Source organism: Mirounga leonina, unplaced genomic scaffold (assembly GCF_011800145.1).
Source record: "Mirounga leonina isolate KUSES-001 unplaced genomic scaffold, KU_Mleo_1.0 Mir_53, whole genome shotgun sequence".
NCBI lineage: Eukaryota > Metazoa > Chordata > Mammalia > Carnivora > Phocidae > Mirounga > Mirounga leonina.
In genome coordinates, this window is record NW_023270807.1 from 64043122 (window position 1) to 64067987 (window position 24866).

General features: G+C 40.5%; 1 protein-coding gene and 1 non-coding gene across 3 annotated transcripts in view; one reads left to right on the forward strand and one right to left on the reverse strand.

Annotated features, from left to right (window-relative positions):
• The window catches only part of SNX3 (sorting nexin 3), a 44235-nt gene extending 28139 nt beyond the window's left edge, over positions 1-16096 (reverse strand). Inside the window, exon 1 of one of the 2 annotated variants that reach the window (XM_034991747.1) lies at positions 15676-16091. In XM_034991747.1, the coding sequence (XP_034847638.1) occupies positions 15676-15837 (162 nt within the window). In that variant the 5' untranslated portion in view covers positions 15838-16091. Of the gene's footprint in view, positions 1-15675 lie in introns of both variants that reach the window. The other variant, XM_034991748.1, reaches the window with a different exon arrangement.
• LOC118001663 lies at positions 10233-10336 on the forward strand. Its single transcript, XR_004676772.1, has one exon. It is a non-coding gene; the product is annotated as a U6 spliceosomal RNA (small nuclear RNA).
• Positions 16097-24866: the final 8770 nt, after the last annotated feature.

Below are 24866 nucleotides of genomic sequence, written 5' to 3' on the forward strand. Positions count from 1 at the left end.
AGATCCAAGCAAAGGGCCAAGCTAAGCCAAACCCAGGTTTCTGACTTAAAGAAACCGGTGAGGCAGTACTTTAAGGTGCTACATTTATGATAATTTTTAATGCAGTAACAGAAAACTAATATATCCACCAAAATTATCCTTCAAAAATAAAGAGAAGGGGCACCTGGGTGGCTCAGTTAGTTAAGCCTCCAACTCTTGATCTCAGCTCAGGTATTGATCTCAGGGCTGTGAGTTCAAGCCCCACACTGGGCTCCAGACTGGGCATGGACCCTACTTAATAAATACATACATATATATGTGCGTGTGTGTGTGTGTGTGTGTATGTGTGTATATATATAAAATAAGCCATTCCCAGATGAACAAAGACTGTAAGAATTTATAGTAAGCAGATCTGCCTTACAAGAAATACTAAAGAAAGCCCTTCAGGGGTGCCTGCATGGCTCAGTCGGTTAAGCTGAAGGCCATGATCCTAGGGTCCTGAGATCAAGCCCCACGTTGGGCTCCCTGCTCAGTGGGGAGGCTGCTTCTCCCTCTCGTCCCTGCTCGTGCTCTATCTCTGCCTTTCTCTCTCAAATAAATGAAAATCTTTAAGAAAAAAGAAAGAAAAGAAGGAAAGGGAGAGAAGGAAGGAAGGAAGGAAGGCAGGCAGGGAGGGAGGGAGGGAGGGGAAGAAAGCCCTTCAGGCTCAAAAGAAATAACAACAGATGGTTACTGGGATCCACATGAAGAAATAAGAGAAGCAGTAAAAGTAATTACACAGGTAAATGTATAAATGTGTTTTTCTCCTCTCTTACACGATTAAAAAGACAACTGCATAAAATAATTATAAACCTCTTTGTTACCCCTGTACGACGTAAAGATAAATATACATGACAATATAAAACAAAGGAAGGGGGAGGAACTGGATGTATTTGGAGCAAAGCTTATATATTTTACTAGAATTAAGTTAGCATTAAAGTGAATTACACTGTGAAAGGCTGAGTCACTGTCCTTCCTAGATCAAACACTAATAATCTTAAGAAGAATTTTAAAAGGTCTTAAGAATTAAAATGGTATGCTAAAAAAATCTATTTAATGAAAAAAGCAATAAAGGAGGAATAGAAAAACAAAAATGAGATATAATAAATAAGTATTAAGAAGTGCACTTGTAGGGCGCCTGGGTGGCTCAGTTGGTTGAGCGACTGCCTTCGGCTCGGGTCATGATCCTGGAGTCCCAGGATCGAGTCCCGCATCGGGCTCCCTGCTCTGCGGGGAGCCTGCTTCTCCCTCTCCCTCTGCCTATTTGTGTTCTCTCTCTCTCTGTCAAATAAATAAATAAAATCTTTAAAAAAAAAAAAAAAAAGAAGTGCACTTTTGGGGCGCCTGGGTGGCTCAGTCGTTAAGCGTCTGCCTTCGGCTCAGGCCGAGCCCCGCATCGGGCTCCCTGGTCAGCGGGAAGCCTGCTTCTCCCTCTCCCACTCCCCCTGCTTGTGTTCCCTCTCTCGCTATATCTGTGTCAAATAAATAAATAAAATCTTAAAAAAAAAAAAAAATGCACTTGTGGGGCACCTGGGTGGCTCAGCTGGTTAAGCATCCGACTCTTGATTTTGGCTCAGGTGATGCTCTCAGGGTTGTGAGACTGAGCCCTGCCCTTGGCATGGAGCCTGTCTGAGATTCTCTCTCCCTCTCCCCATCTGCCCCTCCTGCCCAGCTCATGCTTTCTCTCTCTCAAAAAAGCAAAAAAATAAAAAGGGGCACCTGGGTAACACAGTTAAAAATCTGATCCTGGTTCTGGCTCAGTTCGTGATCTCATGGTTGTGAGATCAAGCCCTGTGTTGGGCTCTGCACTCAGCATGGAGTCAGCTTGAGAGTCTCCTTCCCTCTCCCTATTCCCATTCCACTTGTGCGCACTCTCGCTCTAAAATAAATAAGTAAAATAAATAAGTAAATCTTTAAAATAAATAAGTGAAGTAAAATTAAAAAGAAGTGCACTTGTGATGAGCACTGGATGATGTATGGAATTGCTGAATCACAATACTGTACACCTGAAACTAATTAATGTAACACTGTACATTAACTAACTGAAATTAAAATAAAAACTTAAAAGAAGAAAAAAGTATCAAATGGCAGAAATAAATCCATCACACCAATAATTTCATTAAATATAAAACAAACCTTCAATCAAAAGACAGAGCTTGTCAGCCTGGATTTAAAAAAAAGATACCATTCATTACATCCTGTCCACAAGACACACATTTAACATTCAAAAACAGGTTAAAAGTGAAAGGATGGAAAATGATATAGCCTACAAGGAACCACAAAAATGCTGGAGTGACTATATTAATAACAGATAAAAGACTTTAAAATTTTTTTAAAAAAAGATTTTATTTTTGGAGAGTGAGAGGGCATGTGCAAGTAGGGGGAGGGGCAGAGGGGGAAAAAGGGAGCGGGAGAGAGAATCCGAAGCGGACTCTGTGCTAAGCATAGGGCTCGATCCCACAACCTGGAGATCATAACCTGAGATGAAACCAAGAGTCAGTTGCTTAACCAACTGAGCCACCCTGACACCTCTAAAACAGACTTTAAGACAAGATAAATGGGTAAGGACTGAGATTCTTGTTAAAAGGTCATGAAGAACTGCTTTCCTCCCCTGCTTTGGTAACTTGAAAGAAAAGATTATATTAACTTAACTGCTCCTCCTCCATTATTTGTGTTTCCCTGTTTTTTTATAGTGATACAACACACATAACAGAAAATTTACCATTTTATGTTACAGAGTATACCTTTTTAAGTGCACAGAACTCTGAAGTATTAAGTACATTTACACTGTTGTGCAACCATCAGTACCATCCATTGTCATGTTTAAATAATATAAGAGATTCTATAGAGTTTTGACTTTTCCTTAAGAACGTTTCAATGATATATCAAGAGAGTTTGGGAGAAAAAAATGCAAGTCTGGCAATGTATGTCAGAAAACCATTTACTGAAATCAGTACTTTCTTTTCTCTTTTTTTAAAGTAACCTGTACCCCCAATGTGGGGCTCAAACTCACAATCCTGAGATCAAGAGTCATATGCTCTATCGACTGAGCCAGTCAGGCACCTCCTTCTCTTTTCTGATAGTGCAATAGAAAGCTAGAGGCAACTCAGTAATTAAATAATAGCAACAGCTAATATTATATAAATGAGACAGAATTTTTTTTTTTTTTTAAGTAGGCTCCAGGCCCAATATGGAGCCTAATGAGGGGCTTGAACTCACAACCCTGAGATCTGAGCTGGGATCAAGAGTCAGACACTTAACTGACTGAGCCACCCAGGCATCCCAAATGAAACAGTATTTAAAGTCCATAACACTTAACATCATTTAATTCTCATGTAATCCTAAGGAAAACAGTTAACACTGTCATCTTTAGGACAGACAAAAGGTTCAGAGGGGTTAATTGTCCAAGGGCACTCAATTAACAGGCTGGGCAAACTGGGATATGAATTCAAGTTCACAATCTATGTGTTCTTAGACTATGTTAAACTATCTCCCAAAGAACAAAAACTTAATGGAGGTTCTAAAAGAATGGAGATCCACGCTATGTAAGCGGTCAATAGTTTTGCCCCTCTGCTACAACCTCTGCCCAGCGCGCCCTCACACATACAATACTCAAGTCTGTTGCCAGTTCTTTTCTACCATCCCTGGGTAGGGAAAGACTGCCCCAGATGCTTCGACCAATTTAAAGAGAAGTTTAGCTTCCTTGAGAATGAAACTTGAATATCATAAACACAGCAGTCAAAACCCAACAAGAAAATGAAGTCTGTCATTGCGTAGGGGTAAGGAGCCCTACACAGGGACTGATAGAGGAGAGAAACAAAATGCAGTATCAGGGCAAGTGTACGAATTAATAGTAATAAATAATAGCGACTATAAATTAAAAGAACAAAATTTCTCTGCACATTCTGACACAGGATATACAATTTCTGGCAATACTGATAGCAAAAAACTACCAAGATGTCTCTGAAACCACATGATACTGATAAGAAACTGTGCTCTTTCAATAAAGTCTGGTGAAACTAGGACAAACACTAATCAGAAACACAAGCCATCAAAAATTGCCGAAGAAAGTGTAACAATTTAAACCATCTTTATAACAAGGTGACTTGTTCAACAACCAAGAACTTAGGAAGTTATAAAAATGGAAGTGCTCTAGGACATTTCAATGAATCTATAACTGAAGCTGTTTTTGTTTTGCAGCTTGTTCAACCCTTTGCAGCCAACTCTGACTCCTCACCAACTTCAGGTGTTTACGAAAAGAATATATTAACGTGTAAACTGAGGGACAAAACCGATTTATCAAAGTGCTTTACAATCTAAATTTAATATCCACTGCTGAGTTGCTTTTAGTTTGCCTACATGAGAATTTAGATGTAAGACTTCAACATTTTAATCTAACAGATTTTTCTGAGGCCTTTAAAAAGAATCCTTGAGGAAGTGGGGCAGAAAAGGATTTTGGGAAGCATTTCCTCTTCTACTGGCCACAGCAAGACCTATAAGAGACCCAACTTCATTGGAAAACAGGAAATTACTTCAGGGGCCTGAGCTAAATACCATGGGAAGGCCCAGTGCTCTAAACAGACCTGAAAGCAGCTATAACTGAAATCTGTCGGCACCACACATATTTTACATCTACCTGTATAGGACTGAAGAGAAGTAAGATTCTATACACTCTGAAAGGCACCATTTACTCTCATCCCAGTTCTCTTTGGTTAAGCTATAGTTTAACTATAGTTTACAAACTTGTGCTCAATTTCCCAATATAATAAAATTATCCTATAAAGGAAATACGTCGCTAACCTTTGACTGGATTAAGAAATTTTCTCTATCTTAATCAGCAGAGAACAGGGTGTGTATCAGTGCATGGGAGTTTGGCCCAGAGGTAACAGTGAACAGACTGTGAGTGATCAATGACTGGAAACACAGTGAGATGGGGCAAAAAGGTTACAGAAACTCAAGAGAAAAAGCCCTATATACAATGGTCCCTTTATATATGACATATCCTGTAATTCAAGCCCAATTATCACTTATAATTAATTAAAGACAAGTCAAACAAGTCAACTCTAATTCTAAGGAAACAAATAGATGTCTGATAGTTTGAATCTAACACTTCAATTTAAATAGACTCATATGGCTAATGGCTACTATATTAGAACAATTTTAGACAAAGGCATATCAAAAGTTCTAGAGAAAAGCAAATCAAAGAACATATTCCTTCTAAATAATCCACTGAACAGTATTCATAACTAATAGCCTACTCTAACCTATAAATCCTTTCTTAATTTATGAAAGTTTCACCAGATTTTATAATTATAATCCTTCTTCTACAATGCTTCCTTAGTTTTAACATTCTTGAACTTTCTTCATACAGAAGTTCTGGGTGCCTTACGTATTTGATACATATATTTTATATACCTCATAGCCTTTTAGGTTGCATTTTTAAAATCTATCCTGTCACAAATGGATCTGGATATTTTAAAAGAACAGACCGTTTCTGCTCACTATAAATAAATGCCTGAAGCTAACTGCAGGTTTCTTTCCAAAATAGAAACCAAGAAAAAAAAATTGTAACATCAAAAGAAATTGTGTAGTTATACATTTTCTGCCTGAAATACTTAAATATATTTTAGACTTTGAGACCTAGAATCACAAGATGCAGAATTCAAAGTACTTTTCTCCTAATGTGTGCAATGAATGGAAGATACTATTGCTTCCAAGACCCTGCCTGGAATTATGGAGGGTCAGAGGCCTAGTAATAAAGAATAACACCTTTTCTAAGTTAAATTTTAACCAAGAGCCAATAATCCACAGTATTCATCACACAGTACTCATAATTTTACATCTGCCTAGTCTCAGAAGTTGGCTCCCTCTCATACAAGAGCACCAGAGTACAACAGCAAGGATAAACGACTGTATCAAAGATTATGTGATTCTTTCTCTTATACTCAGTTTTTTAAAAAGATTTTATTTATTTATTTGAGAGGGAGAGAGCAAGCAAGAGCACAAGAGCAGGGGGAGGGAGAAGAAGACTCCCCGCTGAATAGGGAGCCCAACATGGAGCTCAATCCCAGGACCCTGGGATCTGAGCCAAAGGCAGATGCTCAACCATCTGAGCCACTCAAGTGCCCAGGAAATGATTTTTAGTACAGGGGTATGGTCATTCTTATTAATTTCCTATTGCTGCTGTAACAAATTATCACAAACTTAGTAGCTTAAAACACAAATTTATTGCCTTAAGTTTTGGAAGTCTTCCAATAAAACTACAAAAACAGGAAAGCCCACAGCTTGCTCACTCAAGCTCTAGATCTATCAGTGTATTATTAATAATGTTCTCAGTGGGGTGCCTGGGTGGTCAGTCAGTTGGGCTTCTGACTCTTGATTTCAGCTCAGGTCATGATCTCAGGGCGGTGAGATCAAGCCCCGTGTCTGGTTCCGCACTCAGTAGGGAGTCTGCCTCTTCCTTTCTCTCTCCCTTTGCCCCTTCACCCACTCATGCTCTCTCTCTCAAATAAATGAATCTTTAAAAAAATGTTCTCAGTTACACAATATGGGGGGATCTCTGGGTGTAAATTTATCTATTTAAGATTTTATTTATTTATTTGAGAGAGTGCACTCACACAAGAGAGAGCTTAAGGGAGAGAGGGAGAAAATCTTCAGCAGACTCTGCACTGAGCACAGGGCTGGACACAGGGCTTGATCCCACAACCCTGAGATCATGATCTGAGCTGAAAGCAAGGGTCGGATGCTCAACAAACTGAGCTACCCAGGCACCCCTGGGTGTAAATTTAAATAAAGGCCTGACAATACATAATATATGCCTAGCCAACAAGACTTTTATCTACTTCTGTTTCTACTTCAAGATAATGAATAATGTCAAGGCAAGAGAGGAGTGAGATGCAAAGAACTGGACATAAGGAGGGGAGCTTTGAGACTCCTTTTTTCCTCTGTATGGATTAGAATTCCCAAATTTACTATGGAACAGAGAAACTCATCCCACAAGGCAAGAGTGGGAAAAAACATAAAGCAAACAATCTATAGGTAGCAGGTGTGGAAATAATTTAAGGAAAGCCAAGCAAACAGAGATGCTATATCAGTGATAAAAATTATTTTAAGTCTTCTATGATTCTCTGGTAAGAGACACTGAACTCACTTATTTTGGTGGCTCAAATTATATACTCCTTCATTCGATACCATCAACTAAAATGCTGGTCCTAAGTAAAACTGCCTCCATAGTTTTAAACAGCCATTGAAGAAGAAAAAAATAAAAGATTAATCATGTATTTTCAACACCTCTAATCCAACCCCATACCCTATCAGATATGCCATGTCTTCATGATTGTCTCCTTTCTCAACTCACCAAAATTAACTTTCAGGAAGAAATCAAAGAAATCAAAACTCATTCACATTTAAAATTGTCAAAACTGGGGCATCTGGGTGGCTCAGTTGGTTAAGTGTCTGCCTTTGGCTCAGGTCGGGGTCCTGGGATTGAGCCCTGTGTAAGGCTCCCTGCTCAGTGGGGAGTCGGCTTATCCCTCCCCCTCTCGAACTGCCCCCCCCCCCCCCCATGCTCACTCTTTCAAATAAAAAACCTTTAAAAAAAAAGACTGTCAGAACTAATGAGAACTCAATTTCATTTCTTACAAATCAAATGACCTTTTCTCTAAACTTTGAAATATCAGGCATCAGCAAAAAGTAAAGAATTAAGAGAGATGATCAGAATGTTGCTAAAGCCACACACCCTAGAAGGGCTGATCCCAATTACTTCTTTGCTATTGTGGTAAAGCAAAGAACTGTGCCTGTCCGTCCTTTCTTCACATGGTTGAAGATGTGACTAGATTTCCCAGCTTCCTTTGAGGAAAAAGGCAATGGGGCAGGAATACGTTTTCCCCTTGGCTAGAAGATGGATGTGATGCTGGCAGCTGAGAGTCAAGCCATGATACCAGCCCAGGCCTGCCTCTGAGACCTCTCATGTGAAAAATTAAACTCTCTATTGTTGAAGTCTCTGTGAGAACAGCCCAAACTGTATCCTAATGGATACCACCTTCCCTGAAAGTTACATCAAATGTCACATTTTACCGCCATGTCAAAATTCCTAGGTTCTAAATATTTCCTTAAGGAAGTAAAATTCTAGTTGAGAGCATTAAGTCATTTAACTAAGAAATCAGTAAAAAGTAATACCAAGATTATAGTATTGCTTTTCTTGGACACCATCTTTCTTATCTGATGTTCAAAAAACTGCTGGCTCTGGGGCGCCTGGGTGGCTCAGTTGTTAAGCGTCTGCCTTCGGCTCAGGTTATGATCCCAGAGTCCTGGGATCGAGCCCTGCGTCAGGCTCCCTGCTCTGCGGGAAGCCTGCTTCTCCCTCTCCCACTCCCCCTGCTTGTGTTCTCTCTCTCGCTGTGTATCTCTCTCTGTCAAATAAATAAACAAAATCTTAAAAAAAAAAAAAAATCTTTAAAAAAAAATTGCTGGCTCTGCTTACATGAAAGCAGCACAATATGGTAAAACATCAAAGTACCTAAAAACAGTTCAATTTTTTTTTCTTTCTTTTTTGGTAAGCATGATTATGAAGGTGAAGACAGGGAAAATTTCTACTACAAAGAGTCACCAAGACTGCTAAAAGTTAAACATTTTAGACTTTTCCACTTAAAAGGTACAGAGTGGCAATATTAACAAAATACAAGAATTTCTTTCTTGGGGCACCTGGGTGGCTCAGTCAGTTAAGCGTCCAACTCTTGATTTCAGCCGGGTCATGATCTCAGGGTTCTCCGCCCTGGGTATGGAGCCTGCTTAAGATTCTCTCTCTCCCGGGACACCTGAGTGGCTCGGTCGGTTAAGCGTCTGCCTTCGGCTCAGGTCATGATCCCAGCGTCCTGGGATTGAGCCCCGCATCAGGCTCCCTGCTCAGCAGGGAGTCAGCTTCTCCCTCTGCCCCTTCCCCTGCTTGTGCTCTCTCCCTCACTCGCTCTCTCAAAATAAAATAAATAAAATCTTAAAAATAAATAAATAAACTACCATTTCCCAAATCCCAACCCTACCCAATGAAGTAAGAATCAAAATAGTTTCAAAAGCTCTCGAGGAGAATGTTCAGGACAGGCTCTGAAGGTCAGAAAATGCAGACTCAAATCCCAGTTTTGCCATTTAATACCCACGACTTTGGGCAAGTTACTTAACCTTCCTAAACTTCATTCATTCATACTGTCCACTACATACCAAGTACAGTGCCAGGTGTTGAATAAGAAGGATTATGACAGTCCCTGTCCTCTAGGAATTTATAGTGGAAGATACAGGAACTAAAGGAAGCCACAAACAAGCAAATAAATTTAATCCTTATAGGGCTACAAGGGTACACAGGAAGGAAATCCAGTCTAAATTCCAAGGATCAGCAAAATCTCTAAAAAGATGATAGTAAGGGGGCGCCTGGGTGGCTCAGCCAGTTACGCGTCTGTGTATAGCGCAGGTCATGATCTCAGGGTCCTGGGATTAAGCCCCGGGTAGGGCTCCCTGCTCAGCTGGGAGTCTGCTTCTCCCTCTGCCCCTCCCCACACTCGTTCTCTCTCTCTAATAAATAAGTAAAATCTTTAAAAAAAAAAAAAAGATGATAATAAGGCTGAGTCCTGCAGGACAAGTAACAGTAGCCAGATGAGGCCACTAAAGGAAGACCGTTTTATTTTTTTTTAAAGATTTTATTTTTGGGGGACGTTTGGGTGGCTCAGTCTGTTAAGCATCTACCTTCGGCTCAGGGATTGAGTTCTCCATCGGGCTCCTTGCTCAGTGGGGAGCCTGCTTCTCCCTCTGCCTGCCACTCCTCCTGCTTGTGCTCTCTTGCTCTCTCTCTGATAAATAAATAAAAATCTTAAAAAATAAATAAATAAAAGACTTTCTGTTTTTAAGTAATCTCCACACCCAACGTGGGGCTCAAACTCACAACCCCAAGATCAAGAGTCATACTCTCCACCAATCAAGCTAGCCAGGCACCTTAGGAAGGCTGTTTTTAATGGCGGAGGAAGTAGGTAGACACAAGAGGCCTGGATAAAAGAGAATTCAGCTTATTCAGGAGATACAAGTAGTTCAAGAGAACTGGCACATAAAGTAAAAATGAGGGAGGGACAAGAGATGAGGACCAGATCAACAGGGACCCCAGCTTTTACAAAAGCAAAACAGGAATATTATCTATTCTCTTCAGTTACCTCAAAGATCATATATATATAGCAGTGCTCGCTTCAGCAGCACATATACTAAAATTGGAATGATACAGAGATTATCATGGCCCCTGCACAAGGATGACATGCAAATTCATGAAGCGTTCCATATTTTTTATATATAAAGCACAGTGCCTTGAATAGAAGAAGTACTGAAGTGAAAAATCTCTTTAGCTTCAACACGCAAAGAAAAAAAAGTTTGCCTTTTATAACATCACTAGCCAGCCACTCAACAACACGTTCTCTTCAGGTCATCTCATCAGAGCACAGAATTTAATAGCAAGCTCTTTGCAGCTGTTCATCTCTCCTGGGTGCATCTTACCCACTGTGCATTACTGAAGAGTCAACTCAGGTCTCAAGAGTACCAACTTGGGATTTCCTTCAAATGTTCAGACACCTGAGGGTGCCACCAAACTAGGCTGTAGACAACAAAGGTTTTAATGTCCTGTTTTAAATTAAGTGAACTGCAGCTGTGAAGCCATTCTGAACCAGGACCAGACTACTTCAAATCTAACCTTAGCTCTAACACTAGTCAGATAATTTACTTTGGGTGAGAGACAACCGTCTGTGCAGAACAATATAGAACAGTCCCTAATAACCCAATACAGCAGGACTACTTTTTAACTGTCATTGCCTCCCTCCCCAATCTTAAGGCATGGATGAGGTAAGAACAGAACCTTCAAAGGTAGTAACATGCCCATCCTTCAGGGAGATCCAGGAAGTCAGCTGAAGCTACCAGCAAAGATGTGTATCAGACAACATCTGATGGCCAGCTGATAAAGCTACCTCGATTCTGCGAGATGTCCTTTGGCACGAAAACACCTTGATTCTTTAAAATATTATTTTGAAAAAATACATTTGGGCCCTTTAATAATATGTTCTTATAAATCCTAAAAGCAAGTCTAAGAATTAATTTATTTCTCAGTTTCCAATCTGGATATTAATAACTTCCAATTTAAAATGAGAGGACTCTCCCAGAGTAAAATCACCAATACAGGTTTAGAATGGAAAACGGTTAAGATGCTACTTTTACTGATGATCTTTCCTGTCAAAATGTTTATCAAACTTGCGGCACCTGGATGGCACAGTCAGTTAAGCATCCACTCTTGATTTCGGCTCAGGTCCTGATTTCAGGGTCCTGGGATGGAGCCCTGTGTCAGGCTCTGGGTTCAGTGTGGAGTCTACCTGAGATTCTCTTCTCCCTCTGCTTCCACCCCCCCACCCCCCGCCAACACGCACGCACTCTAAAATAAATAAATACAATCTTTAAAAAAAAGTTTACCGGGACGTCTGGGTGGCTCAGTGGTTAAGCATCTATCTTCGGCTCAGGTCATGATCTCAGGGTCCTGGGATTGAGTCCCACATAGGGCTCTCTGCTCAGTGAGGATTCTGCTTTTCCCTCTCCTTTCTCCCTCTGTCCCTTCCCCTGCTCATGCTCCCTCTCTCAAATAAATAAAATCTTTAAAAAAAATGTTTATCAAACTTCAGTATTCAGCTTTATGTTTTATTTTTTATTTTTTTATTTTTTAAAAGATTTTATTTATTCATTTGACAGAGAGAGACACACAGAGAGAGGGAACACAAGCAGGGGGAGTGGGAGAGGGAGAAGCAGGCTTCCTGCTGAGCAGGGAGCCCGATGCGGGGCTCGATCCCAGGACCCTGGGATCATGACCTGAGCCGAAGGCAGACGCTTAATGACTGAGCCACCCAGGCACCCCAGCTTTATGTTTTAATAAGCCTCAATTTTAAAAGGCTACTCTGTAACTATGTGAGGAGTTGAATGTCGGCTAATCTTATTAATCATTTCACAATATATGCACATAAAAAATCATTATGCTGTACACCTTAAATACATTATATATCAGTCATATCTCAATAAAACTGGAAAAAATAGGGGTGCCCGGGTGGCTCAGTCATTAAGCATTTGCCTTTGGCTCAGATCATGATCCCAGTGGGATCAAGCCCCGCACCGGGTTCCCTGCTCAGCGGGAAGCCTGCTTCTCCCTCTGCCACTCCCCCTGCTTGTGTTCCCTCTCTCATTGGGTCTCACTCTGTCAAATGAACAAATAAAATCTTAAAAAAAAAAAAAAAAAAAACTGGAAAAAATACTAGTATAATCATCACAGGAAATGTGCTACCTTAAAATATGAAGTATTCTATTAAGTATTTTTGGGCTTAATATGAAATTTACCACCTTCCAAATGACATCACAACTTTCTACATGGAATCACACAAAATAATAAAAACTGAAAACAAACAAGTTCCTTGGTTAAATACTAAACAAGATGGCTTCTTTTATACTCCATCTGCCTCCATGAAAGTATACTTCCATGCCAAGAAAATCTAACAATTTCAGTAACTCAACTGCATAGTAATACAGAAAATGTAGTTAGTTGATCACTGTCTTTTAAATTAGAACATATCTGTTTTTAGAAAGAGGTAACTTTTGAAAGCTTAGTATGTACCAATTAGCTAAAGAGATTTATGTACATTATCTCATTTAGTCCTATGAGGTAGGTGCTATTGTTAGCATACCTATCTTTCAGAGGTGAAGTGGAGTTTAGATTGTGTACCTTACTCTGCTTATAAATGATAAATCTATTCATTGAATTCAGAGCTCAAGAAAGATCCTTAACTTCACTCCTGTTCGAAACAATTGTCTCTAGTTACAATGGATCTTAACTAACTTAAAATCCCCAGAAAATTAAGGTTACATTATAGTACAAACTTCATAAACAGTGACTGAATTTCTCCTTTAAACTTCTCTTTAATATGCAAAAATAATTCTAGACCCTGAGCTTTCCTAAACCTTTCATCATTTATGGTGCTCTCTGCTGCACCTAGCCATTAGAACAATTTTTAAAAACATTAACACTGTACCAATTATTTTCAAAAGCCCAGAGATACTAATCAAGTGATCCTAATAGTCTTAAACACTACCCTCAAACCAAAAGATAAGTGGAGATTGGGAAACTTGCATTCTAAAGTGCCACTATCTAGATAAAATTACTCTCTGAATTAGAGTAATTTCAATCAGATTCTATAAAAATTGAACATTTTTCTCAAGACCAGAATTAGAAAGTAACTATAAGATAGTTTAAGGGCCCAAACTCCACATGGCATTTCAATAGCCAAAGGCAGGCAATAGGGGCTAGGGAGAGAAGCAACAGTTTAGAAAGTAGTAATAAATAAAATTACAAAATGACTTACCTATTCATCTTGCTGGCCATTTTACCTTAACACAAGATTGTCATTACACTCAAAAATCATATGCTACTTAAATACGACCTATTGTCGTACTATATGGTGTCCTGAGTTTTAAATTAACACATTACATATTAAGAAAAACCCCAATGGCATTTCACGACCATTAGAAACTCAATTACACTTTTTTAGGATACCTGCATTTATGACTATAAACATCATTAACACACAAAAAAACTGGTTTATATAACACAAACCAATGCAGGTGCATACTTTGTTAATTCCATAACTTATTAACCACTCTTAGAAAGGATTCTTAAAAATGTAAATGATCATACCATAAACACTATTTTTAAAGTGTCACATCAGCTATGCAGTAATAAAGTATCAGATGTATTTTTTAAATAATTAAATTATACTAGAATGCACTTATTACAATGCACCCAGCAAGATAAACACAAAGTTATTAAATGGAGGAAGTGGAAGCAGGAGATTTTGCTTCGGTTGTATGACAGGAAGTACTAGCTATGGAAGTTTAGAAACAGGAATACCAAGTGTTTTAGCACAAGAAATAAAGGAAAACATGGCGGTGAATTAGGGTAAAAGAGGAAGTTCTTTTCAGTTAAAAATCTGCCATATATTTTAAAATCATTCCAAAAGTTAAAAAAAAAAAAAAAGGCCTTACTTTTTTACTAGGCTTATGTGGTAAAGTACTTCCGTAAGTATGCTGGAGCCTGGATTTTGCAATTTCACTATAACAAAACTGCTTATGGCTCAAATTTTACACATCCATAGGGGACACTAGGGTGACCTGGAACATAAACTTTAGTTTCACATCTTAAAGTCTGATTATTAAAAATCTTTTAGCAATACATGATACATTTTTTAAATGCATAAATTTCACAATTTGAATATACTTAACACTACTGAACTGTACACTTAAAAATAGTTGATGGTAGGGGCGCCTGGGTGGCTCAGCTGGTTAAGCGACTGCCTTCGGCTCAGGTCATGATCCTGAAGTCCCAAGATCGAGTCCCCCGCATCCCCCCGCATCGGTCTCCCTGCTCAGCAGGGAGCCTGCTTCTCCCTCTGACCCTCCCCCCTCAATGTGCTCTCGCTCTCTCATTCTCTCTCAAATAATAAAAATCTTTAAAAAAAAAAAATGGTTGATGGTAAATTATAGGTTGTTTTTTAACCATACACACAAAAGATGCACAAGTTAATGAGAAATTACTCCATTTAAAAATTAATACTAACTTCTTAAAGTTCAATTACTGTAAAATGAAATTATTACACTTAATTTTTAGTAAAATTTGTCGTTTTTAACAGCTAGATTCGTTTCATGTGATTAATTTTTAAAGATACTTCCATACATGAGAAAGTTCTTTAATCCTGAACTACAGTGAAAGTGAAGCACTATTCTCAATTAGCATCTTTCAAATCATCTGAATTACTTATTGCTATCAAATACTAGTTACGAAATTATAAGTGTTTCTACTTTTCTACTTCAGCTGATTCCTTCATTCAGTTAAGTGCAAATCTCTAAATTAAGAGAGCAAGATCCCTAAATGAATAGGCTTTCTTAAAGCAGATGTAGTTTTGGATTGTGAGGTAGACAACACTCGCCACACCTCAGGCTTTAGCACGATGATGGCCCAGAATGCTAAGGTCAATCACTGTTCTCTCCAGGCTCAGCCCTACCAAATTCGTCAGGCTTTTATGAACACCCACTAGATTCTGTTCCGAAAAATGTACAACCTAGGTCAGTTTGGTAGCTCGGAAAGGGCCTGGACCAACCATCCAGCTTGGCTCGGCCACCTCTGGGAAAAGTCTCCAGTTCAAGAAAACTGGGAAAACTTCAACTTTGCGCAAACCCCCTTCCTCAGTCACATCTAGCTCCCCTCCCAATGAAGCACTGTGTTCTCGAAAGATCTAGACCTTTCCAACTCAAATGTCATTCCCAGATCAGCTGCTTGAGGGGCAAGCGGGGCTCATCCCACGCCCTCTTCTTCGAGCACCTTCTCCAAGTACCAGTGCTGGGCTCAGCTCACTCTGCAGCCCCTTCCAAGCCTTAGAGGAAGAAGGGCCCTGGCCCAAGACCCCGCCCGTGGGCAAGGCTGCCCGACCGAGTCAGCCCGCGACTCCTGACCCGGGCGGCTGTAGCCGCCGGAGGGGATCAACTCGTGGGTCGGCTGGGGGAGACCACGGACGGCGGGAGGGGTCTCTCTGAAGGGGAGAAAGACGGCCTCACCTTGACCCTGATTTCGTAGGTGGTGAAGCGGCCCCGGCCGACCCCCACCGTCTGCGGGTTGCTCACATCGATCTCGAGGAAGTTGCTGGGCGGCCCGTAGGCATCATTCAGGTTCTGCGGCTTGGTGATCAGCCGCCGGGTGTCCGCCACGGTCTCCGCCATTTCTCTACTGCAGCCGCCGCCGCCGCCGCGGACTCCCTCCGCCCCCTCCGCGTTCCACCGACGCCGCCGCTGCTGCCCGCCGCGGGGACACCGGGCTCGCGCACAGCGGTCGAGGCGAACGAGCACGTAGGACGGGCGTTCTCCCCCGAGCGAAGCTCCTCCCTGCGTCTCTCCAGCTTCCGCCTCTTGTGCCTAGGGGAGAAACAGCTGACTCGCCGGGACGCCGCGCCCTGGGCCTGGGAGGCCCAGCTGAGGCCGCGGAGGGGGACTGCCGGTTAGGCGGCGGAGGAGCAGCGGCAGTCACGGGACTTGTAGTCGTGAACAGGTTCCGGCCAGACTACAGCGCCCACAATGCACCGGGCGAGCGCATCGCCGCCTGGCTGAGGTCGAAGTGCTGCGGGACCTAGGGGTCTGGGGGTGGGCGCTTCCTGTCTTTCTGCCGCCGCCTTGGCCTGGAGCGGTGGGAGGAAACACGGAATTGGGCTTCGTGGCCTTGGGGGCTGCGGAAACAAAAGTTAAACGGCGAGATTTGGGGGATTTGCCCGCAGTCGAAAAAAAACTCCCGCTAACTCTACGTCAACCTACCAAATGACTCACCGTGAACCACTGAAAATGCCTTTCTAGGTAACCATTAACGTGCCTCACATGATGAGTTTGACATCAACGTGACAGTTTGACCATTCGCGTGCCTGGAATGATAAATAGAAGGAGATAAAGTAGGAGAGTGGAATTCAGACAAAGACCTTGCCAAATCACCCCACTAAGGTCAAATCGTTTGGAGACTGTTGGGCTCTCTAAAACAAAATAACGTAGTAAGTGGGCTGAAACCTGCCTTTAATGACCTATGTTTGGGTAACCTGCAACTTTCTTCCCTCATTTCCCACAAAGTTCCAGTAAGTTAAAAAAAAAAAGTGGTAAATGTACACAAATTCTACAGCATTTGAAATGAAACTCAAGCCTTTATAAAAAATGGGGGAAAAAAAGATAAAACAAGTAGATGGTAGTTCATCTGTAGCAAATGCAGATTTCGAACTTTGAGGTAGAAGGATAAATTTCTATCCCTGCCTAGAGAGTTATCTCTGTTTGTATCATAGTTCTGCAACTATGTCTGCATTTTTAAAAGTATGTTGAGTTTCAGAAACCTCATTCACTTTAAATAATCTGACCCTTAAGATGAAAAATTGCCCAGATCATTAGCAACTATTCCTAATAACACTAAGAACAGTTGGAATAAAGGAATTACTTAAATATGATATAGACTATTTTCCAGAAAATTAACATTCATTAATTCAACAAATATTTATTGAAGGTCTAGTAGGTGTTTTTCAACTGTAGTACGAGAGAGTTAAGGGTAAATAAGACATGGAAATTCTCTGAATTCATCAGGTCTGCTATAGAGTCTATCTTGGGGAGACATAATAAGTCAATAAATAATATGACTGGTGCTATAAAGAAAATAAAGCTGGGATAATGTGATAGAGAATGAGACAAGCTCATTAGACAGGGTGGTCAAAGAAGCCCTCTCTGAGTATCTCTTTCAAAAGAGTAAGGGTAATGTCAGAATAAGTATGTTTAGACAGCACTTCCTGCTGGGCCTGCCTGCTGTCGCCAGAGACCAAATGGGAACTTGGCTGGTATGATTACAGCAGTGAGCTCAAGAATTGAATATAGATTGTAGGGGAGGAAAAAAATTTCCTTCTACCTTTCAAGATCATCCAGCTGGTTTAAGAATCAAATTGATATGAGACAGATTAACAGGAGAAAAAATCCAAAGTTTAATTACATGCTCATGGAGGCCCAATAATGAAATCGAGATCCAAAGAAATGACCAAGGCAGGCAATTTTTATACTTTTTAGACAATGAGACAATAAATCTGTGAGGAATTAATAGGACACAGAAAACAGAGGTTTGGGAGCTTTGATTAGTAAATCTGAGAAGAATTTGGGCTGGGATAATAGAGTAGTAAAAATTAACAAGGTTTTTTTCTATAACTTTCTAGACTTTAAAGTCCCAATCTCTGGTGATAAGGATTTTTAAAAAATTTTTTTTATTTCTTAGTGCAGGAAGGATACTTTCCATGTGGGAGATTTATTTCCTGCTTTCAGAGGGGAGAGAGGAGGGTCTGAGTGTGCTTGCACCAACTGTTTCCCAAGTAACTTTTACTTAAAATAATACGCCAAACTGGCACTTTTGGGGAGAGCCTGCCTTTGGCCCCTATGAGGTGACACTTTGAATTAGAATATATGTGAGCTAAGAGACCAGGAACCACTGTATTGTGCTATCATCTGTGACTCTTGAACAAAGCCGTCATGGGATATTCTCATAGGAAGCTTCTGTCTCATTCCTTGGAGGCCATGCAGAGCAGCTTTGGGCAGAGGCAACAATTGCCTGCGATGGGAAGCAGCTACAGAGGATCCAGCACAGCAACATAGCAGCCAGACAGCTAAGAAGAGCTTCCTGGTATAAACGTTGGGAGGAACATTATTTTTCAGAATATATGATTGTAGTCCTAGAAAAATCCCCAAAGAGTAAGCTACTAGAATTAACATGAGAATATAGTGGCTGAACGAAAGTACAGACCCTATTTATAGTTTTTCTCTGTCCCAGCAGAGAAATGGAGTCAGAATGGAGACTATATCTATTTTTAATTATTGGAATTAGAAGAGGAATATTCATGATGTATTGGTGAGGATCACAGAAAAATCTGTCCAGTATGATGTCATTTGGGTAAACAAACAGAACAAAAATAATATATAAATATATGTACATCTATATTGCAGATTTTTATATGTGCATGGGAAAAAGTATGGAAAGATATATAACCAGGCTGTCAACACTGGTAACTCAAGAGAGAGTGGCATTTGCAGTTGGGAAAGGAATGGGAAGACATCACCGTGTTCTAGGGATAGACTAAAATGTTAGAAAACTATTACCAGCTTTATGTTTTCCTAAATGGCCTAATTCTAGAAAAATAATTTGTTAGTATACCTGTATTACTATGGGACCATGAGAGATGAGAATTGTGTCCCTTCAGAAGTATACTACAATATATATATATATATACGCACATATACTTTTGTATCTTGTTTCACTTAACAGTGTATCTTGAAGATAGTTCCATATTTGTACTGCAGCAAAGTATTCCATGACATGATGTGCCATAATTTAACTTGTCCCCCTATTAACAAATATATATGGGATCTCAAACTTTCACTATTACAGTGTTGCAATGAATAGCCTGAATATGCTATCATCACACACACACAGGATTATATTTGTAGGATAAATTTCTGTAAATGGAATTACTAGGTCAAAGGATATATATATTTATGAAAGGTATTGCAAAATGTCTTCTGTACAGGTTTAACCAGTTTACACCCTGTTCAGCAATGTATGAAAGTGCCTGTTTGTCCATAGCTTCACCAGCATGAAGTGGTATCAAACTTTTTAATCTTCACTAATCTAACTGGTATCTTTATTTGCATGTTCCTTATTCAACTGAGCACAGTTGACCATCTTTTCATATGTTTACAAGTCATTCATATTTCCCTTTTTTGGTGATATATTTATTTGTTCAGATTCTTTGCCCATTTTTCTTTTGACTTGCTCTTTTTCTTGATATGTTGGTATTTATTAAATATTAAAAGGTAACCATTTTCTGTGATATAAATTGCAAATATCTCCCCCAGTTTAACTTTTAACTCTGCCAATGATGGTTTTTACCATGTATTTTGTAATTTAATTTTTTTTTTAAGATTTTATTTATTTGACAGAGAGAGACACAGCAAGAGAGGGAACACAAGCAGGGGAAGTGGGAGAGGGAGAAGCAGACTCCTGGCTGAGCAGGGAGCCCAATGCGGGGCTCAATCCCAGGACCCTGGGATCATGACCTGAGCCGAAGGCAGATGCTTAACAACTGAGCCATCCAGGTGCCCCTGTAATTTAATTTATGTAGTTGAATTTATCAGTCTTTTTTCTTTTATGGCTTGTGAGTTTTGAAGCATGCTTAGAAAACCTTCCTCCTCTTATAAAAGAATCCATTTTTTTCTAGACTATAGGTTTTTAATTTTTTAAATTTATTTTTTAAAGATTATTTATATTTGAGAGAGAGAGAATGGGGGGCGCAGAGGGAGAGAGAGAGAGAGAGAGAGAGAGAAAGAGAGAAGCAGACTCCCCACTAAGCAGGAAGCCCAATGCAGGGCTCTATCCCAGGACCTGGACATCATGACCTGAGTTGAAAGCAGAGGCTTACCAGACTGAGCCACCCAGTCACCCCTATTTATAGGGGTTTTTAAAAAAATATTTGATCCATCTAGAATATCTTTTGGCATAAGAGAAATATGGATCTAAATCCCCCCACCCCATTTGACTACCTAGGTGTTGCAGCACCATTTATTAAACAATCTATTTTTTTATCATTATTTTATTTTTTTAAGATTTTTATTTATTTCTTTGACAGAGAGAGGGAACACAAGCAGGGGGAGTGGGAGAGGGAGAAGCAGGCTTCCCGCAGAGCAGGGAGCCCAATGTGGGTCTCGATCCCAGGACTCATGACCTGAGCCGAAGGCAGACGCTTAACGACTGAGCCACCCAGGTGCCCCTAAACAATCTATTTTTCAAAAATCTATTCTTGGGTGCCTGGGTGGCTCAGATGGTTGAGCGTCTGCCTTCAGCTCGGGTCATGATCCCAGGGTCCTGGGATCGAGTCCTGCATCGCTCCCTGCTCCTTGGGAGCCTGCTTCCCCTCTGCCCCTCTCTCTCTCTCTCTCTCTCCCTCTGTCTCTCATGAATAAATAAATAAAATTTTTTTTAAAAATAAATAAAAATAAAAATCTATTCTTTACTCAGTGATTTGAGATGGTTGTATTATACTTGAAGTCACATGAGAATTGTATTTCTCTTTCAGTCCTGTATCTGTGACTGTATCTGGTATAATAAAAAATATATAATTTTTGTCCCTGGATCCCAGCACTGAGTTCCTAAAACCTTTGGAATTTTCTGAGTAGTAGGAGTGTCTTTTGTTATTCCTAAGGGGCCCCTTTTGACTACACCTGAGTTTATGCTAATGAGGTGACTCCCAGGCAGGACCCCTAGGTAGCTTCGGGTTGGGAGCTGGTCACCAGAAAGGCCTAATACTTGAGGAGAGGGTGCGAAATTTCAACGTCCTGGAAGGTGGCAGTCAGGAGAAGAAATAAAAGTTCCACACACCCCCTCCCCAGACCTTGCCCTATGCATCTCTTCCACTTGGCTGTTTTTGAACCAAATGAAAGAGATAAACCAGCAAACATAAGTAAAATATTTTTCTGATATCTGTGAGTCGAATTATCAAAACTGAGGGGGAGATTATGAGAACCCCTGCCCAAATCTGTATTTGGCTGAGCAGACGTGGATAGCTTTGGCACCCCATTTGCGGCTGTGGGGACAGTCTTGTGGGACTGAGTCCTTAACCTGTAGGGTCTGTGCCAACTTCAGGTAATTGGTGTCAGGATTGATTTGAATTGTTGGACACCGAGTTGGTGTTGGGGAATCAGAGGCTTTGGAGATGGTATTAATCTGTTCTAGTAGCACATCCCACAGTCCCTCTTTTCTCAAAGGTTAACTGCTCTACTTCCACAGTCAGGGAGATCAGCATGGGGTTTCCTTTTAGACAGTCTCAGTGTTTGGAATCTCTGGGAGGCTTATACTTCAGCTGAATACATTTTCACACTGATTTTCTTTGTATATTTGTTTACAGTTTTATTTAAAGAGGCTAGGTGCTGGAGCTAGTCAGGCCCAGGTTGCATACCCCACTCAGCAAAGAAATCCTGCTGGTAAGATGACTCTCACTCTCAGCCGGCAGGTTAGTAACCACCTGTTGTGTTTTAGGCATGCCCTTTGAGGGGTCTTAATCCCCACCCTGAGATCCTCTATAAAACATCTCCTCCAAAACACAAACAATTCTGCATTTTGTTATTTTGTGTGTGTGATTTAGTGCCTCTTCTGTATTGGTAAATCAGGCAGTGCCCAGCTGGTTGTATTAACATCAAAACCACTCTCTCTTGCTTTTTCCAAGTTCTTCTCCACTAATTATTCCTTTTTTCCTGTATCTTCTCCTTACTCTTTGTGGTAGCCATGAGAATGTGCCTCTCAGATCTCCAGCCTCAGGAAACATAATTAACCTATGACCTCAGCTGCTGTACTCTGAAATTTATTACTGCATTTGCTCCAAGGCCTTATTTCCCACAGGCTGCTCCCAGCCAATGGCTGAGGATCGCTCAGACATCAGGGATATAAGGCCCATTCCTGGGAGAGGAAAGACTCTTCTGATAGATAACATTGAATTCACTGTCTAGAAGTCAAAAGCAGCCATGACAAGGAGAAATTCCTGTTTCCAGTTGAGAGGTTGATTTCCAGGGTGGGGGAGTGGGAGGCAGGCACAGGATTCCTTTTGAGATAGAAGGGCCCCTGACATGCAGAGTGACTTACTTCAAACATGTAAGGACAGGCAAGATTGGTGTATACCTGGATCAGGGCAAAAATAAGTCCTCAGCCGTGGGAGCACTGGAAACCAGGCATTTGCATTCCTTCTCTCAAGGAAATGGATTACCAGCTTTCTGAGTAAAGAACCACCAATGTTATCTCAAGCAGTGTTTCTCAAATATTACTGTGCATACAAATCAACAGGGGATCTTGCAAAAATGCAGATTCTGATCCAGGAGTTCCAGGATAAAGTCTGAGGGAATACCAATACTGCTGGTCTCCAGACCACAATGAGTAGCGAAGATCTAGAAATCTCAGGAATGTGAGATACATTAATTAATTGGTGGGGTGGGGAGAGAGTCCCATTCCAGAACCAGTGGCATCATATGGTCTCTTCAGCTGAACAGATATGTCCCTCTTAGGACTTCTAGGCCCTTCTGGCCATCCATGTGACAACTATGTACTGAGCACCTTCAATAAACCAATGTGCTCGGTGCTGGGGGAAGGGAGAATATGGAGAAGTGGGAAGGTGGTAAATAAGATACAGTTTTTGCTTCCAGGATCTTTCAGACTGGTCATGGAGACATAAAAATGAATAAGCCACATCAATAGAGTGGGATAAGAGCCACTTAGCCCAGTCTTGAGGGTAGTATGGGAAGAATTCCAGAAGAAAGCAGCAACAAAACTAAGACATAGAGTTGGTGTTTGAGAGGCAAGATGCCTGTGATTGGGTGTGCATGTGTGTAGGAGGTGCACTCTGGAGATAGAGATAAACACATGCAGGGGCCCAGAGGAAAGAAAGAACATGACATAGCTAGGGAGCTCCACACAGTTCAGTACTACTGGAATGAAAAGGGACTAGAAAGGACTAAGGCCAAGAAGGACAAGTCATTGAGGGGGCATTACAGTCTATGTTTATGGTTCTGGATGTTATTTAAAGACTTTCTAAAGGAAACCACTGAATAAGGGTGATTTGATTTGATTTTTGGTTTAGAAAGATCACTCTGGTGGAATTAAGCTGGTAAGCAGTGGGAATGTAGAAAAGTGAATAGTCTTGAAAAATATCTGCCCCCATTTCCCTGGTTTGACCCAAAGAAAGTACTTCACTAAGCAACTGAAGACTGCTGAGACCAAAAGTTTGTGAGATGCCAAGTCAAAGGAGGATGTTGGGATGCAAACAGCACCACAACTCCTATTGGGACATGGAAGGCCCGGCAAATCTCTGTGAATTGGTGCCGGTGTTCTCATGAAAGACCTTAGCCTCCAGGCCATACACTCCCAGGCATACCAGGTTGGTTCCTAATCATATTTGTAAAGGAAGTAAACTCTTCTAACTAATCATTTGGAAACTTACTTGCGTAAGAGATATATTTGTCCAGAACTTGTGGGTTGGGTTTGGTAGAGAACTTGACCAAACCTGCTGGACCACGGCTTGATCTACTAGGCTGTTTAATGCTCCCGAATCTATAAAGATCTCAACTTGGAGTGGGTGTATCACTACAATGTTTGCCACTCATTGCATTACATACTCATGCAGGTACCCATATGCTGTTTCCATTTGTTGTCCAATTGGCTAAATCCAACTCAACATATCTAAAATCAGTCCCATCCCATTTACTCTCAAGCAATATCTAATATTTATATCCTTTTTGCTGTAAATATTATCAATATTTTTCTAATCACATGGACTTATGACTATGAGCTGTCTTTTTTCTCTTCTTTTTCATCCACCCTTTATTCCCCTGCCACATCTTAGTTTTGGTTAATGTTGGACTGCAGAGGTCTCCATAGTGCTTTGTTTTCCCTAATCTCTCCTATCCATTATTTACATATTACCATTCTGATGTTTTTATATTATAAATACCTCTTGGATAGAATTTTATATTTTATATAAATGTGTGTAACTTGTATTAAGACAATACTATGAGCAAATCAATTCTGTTTAATCAGGGCTTAGTAGAGGAGATGGGCAAATCCTTATAGCTGTGTAACCCTAGAAAAGTTATTTGCCTGTCTGTGCCTCCATTTCTTCATATATAAACTCGGGAAAATAATAGTACCTATCTCATGAGGTGGTTATGAGCACTGAGAGAGTTAATATTTGTAACGCATTTAGAACAGCGCTAGATACATGCTAAGCCCTGAAATCTGTATAGGAGTCTATAAGGAAATAGGCTTATCTAGAAAGAACATGGATGGAAAATCATAGAATGAGGCCCTGAACCATTGAGGATATTGAATGATTATTGTATCTAGATGAATCTAGTAGTGGAAAGCTTGATGATCCTCTTGACCAGAAACCTGAGCTTAAATCTATTAACAGAATGTTTCAAAGCCTTGATTTATTTACTGTTGTTTTAGATTCACAACATTGGTTTTCACAGGCATTGCAATGTAATGCAATGTCAATTAATTAGGTCCCAACAAGACAGCTGTCACAGGAGGTTTAAATTACCATAGCTTACATTTGAGAAAGTAAAAATTTTCAAAAAATGGTTAGTTCCAAAGTATATTTTTGATAAACCAGCTTGAATACTGCATTGTGGATAACAAGGTTAAATAAAGGTTC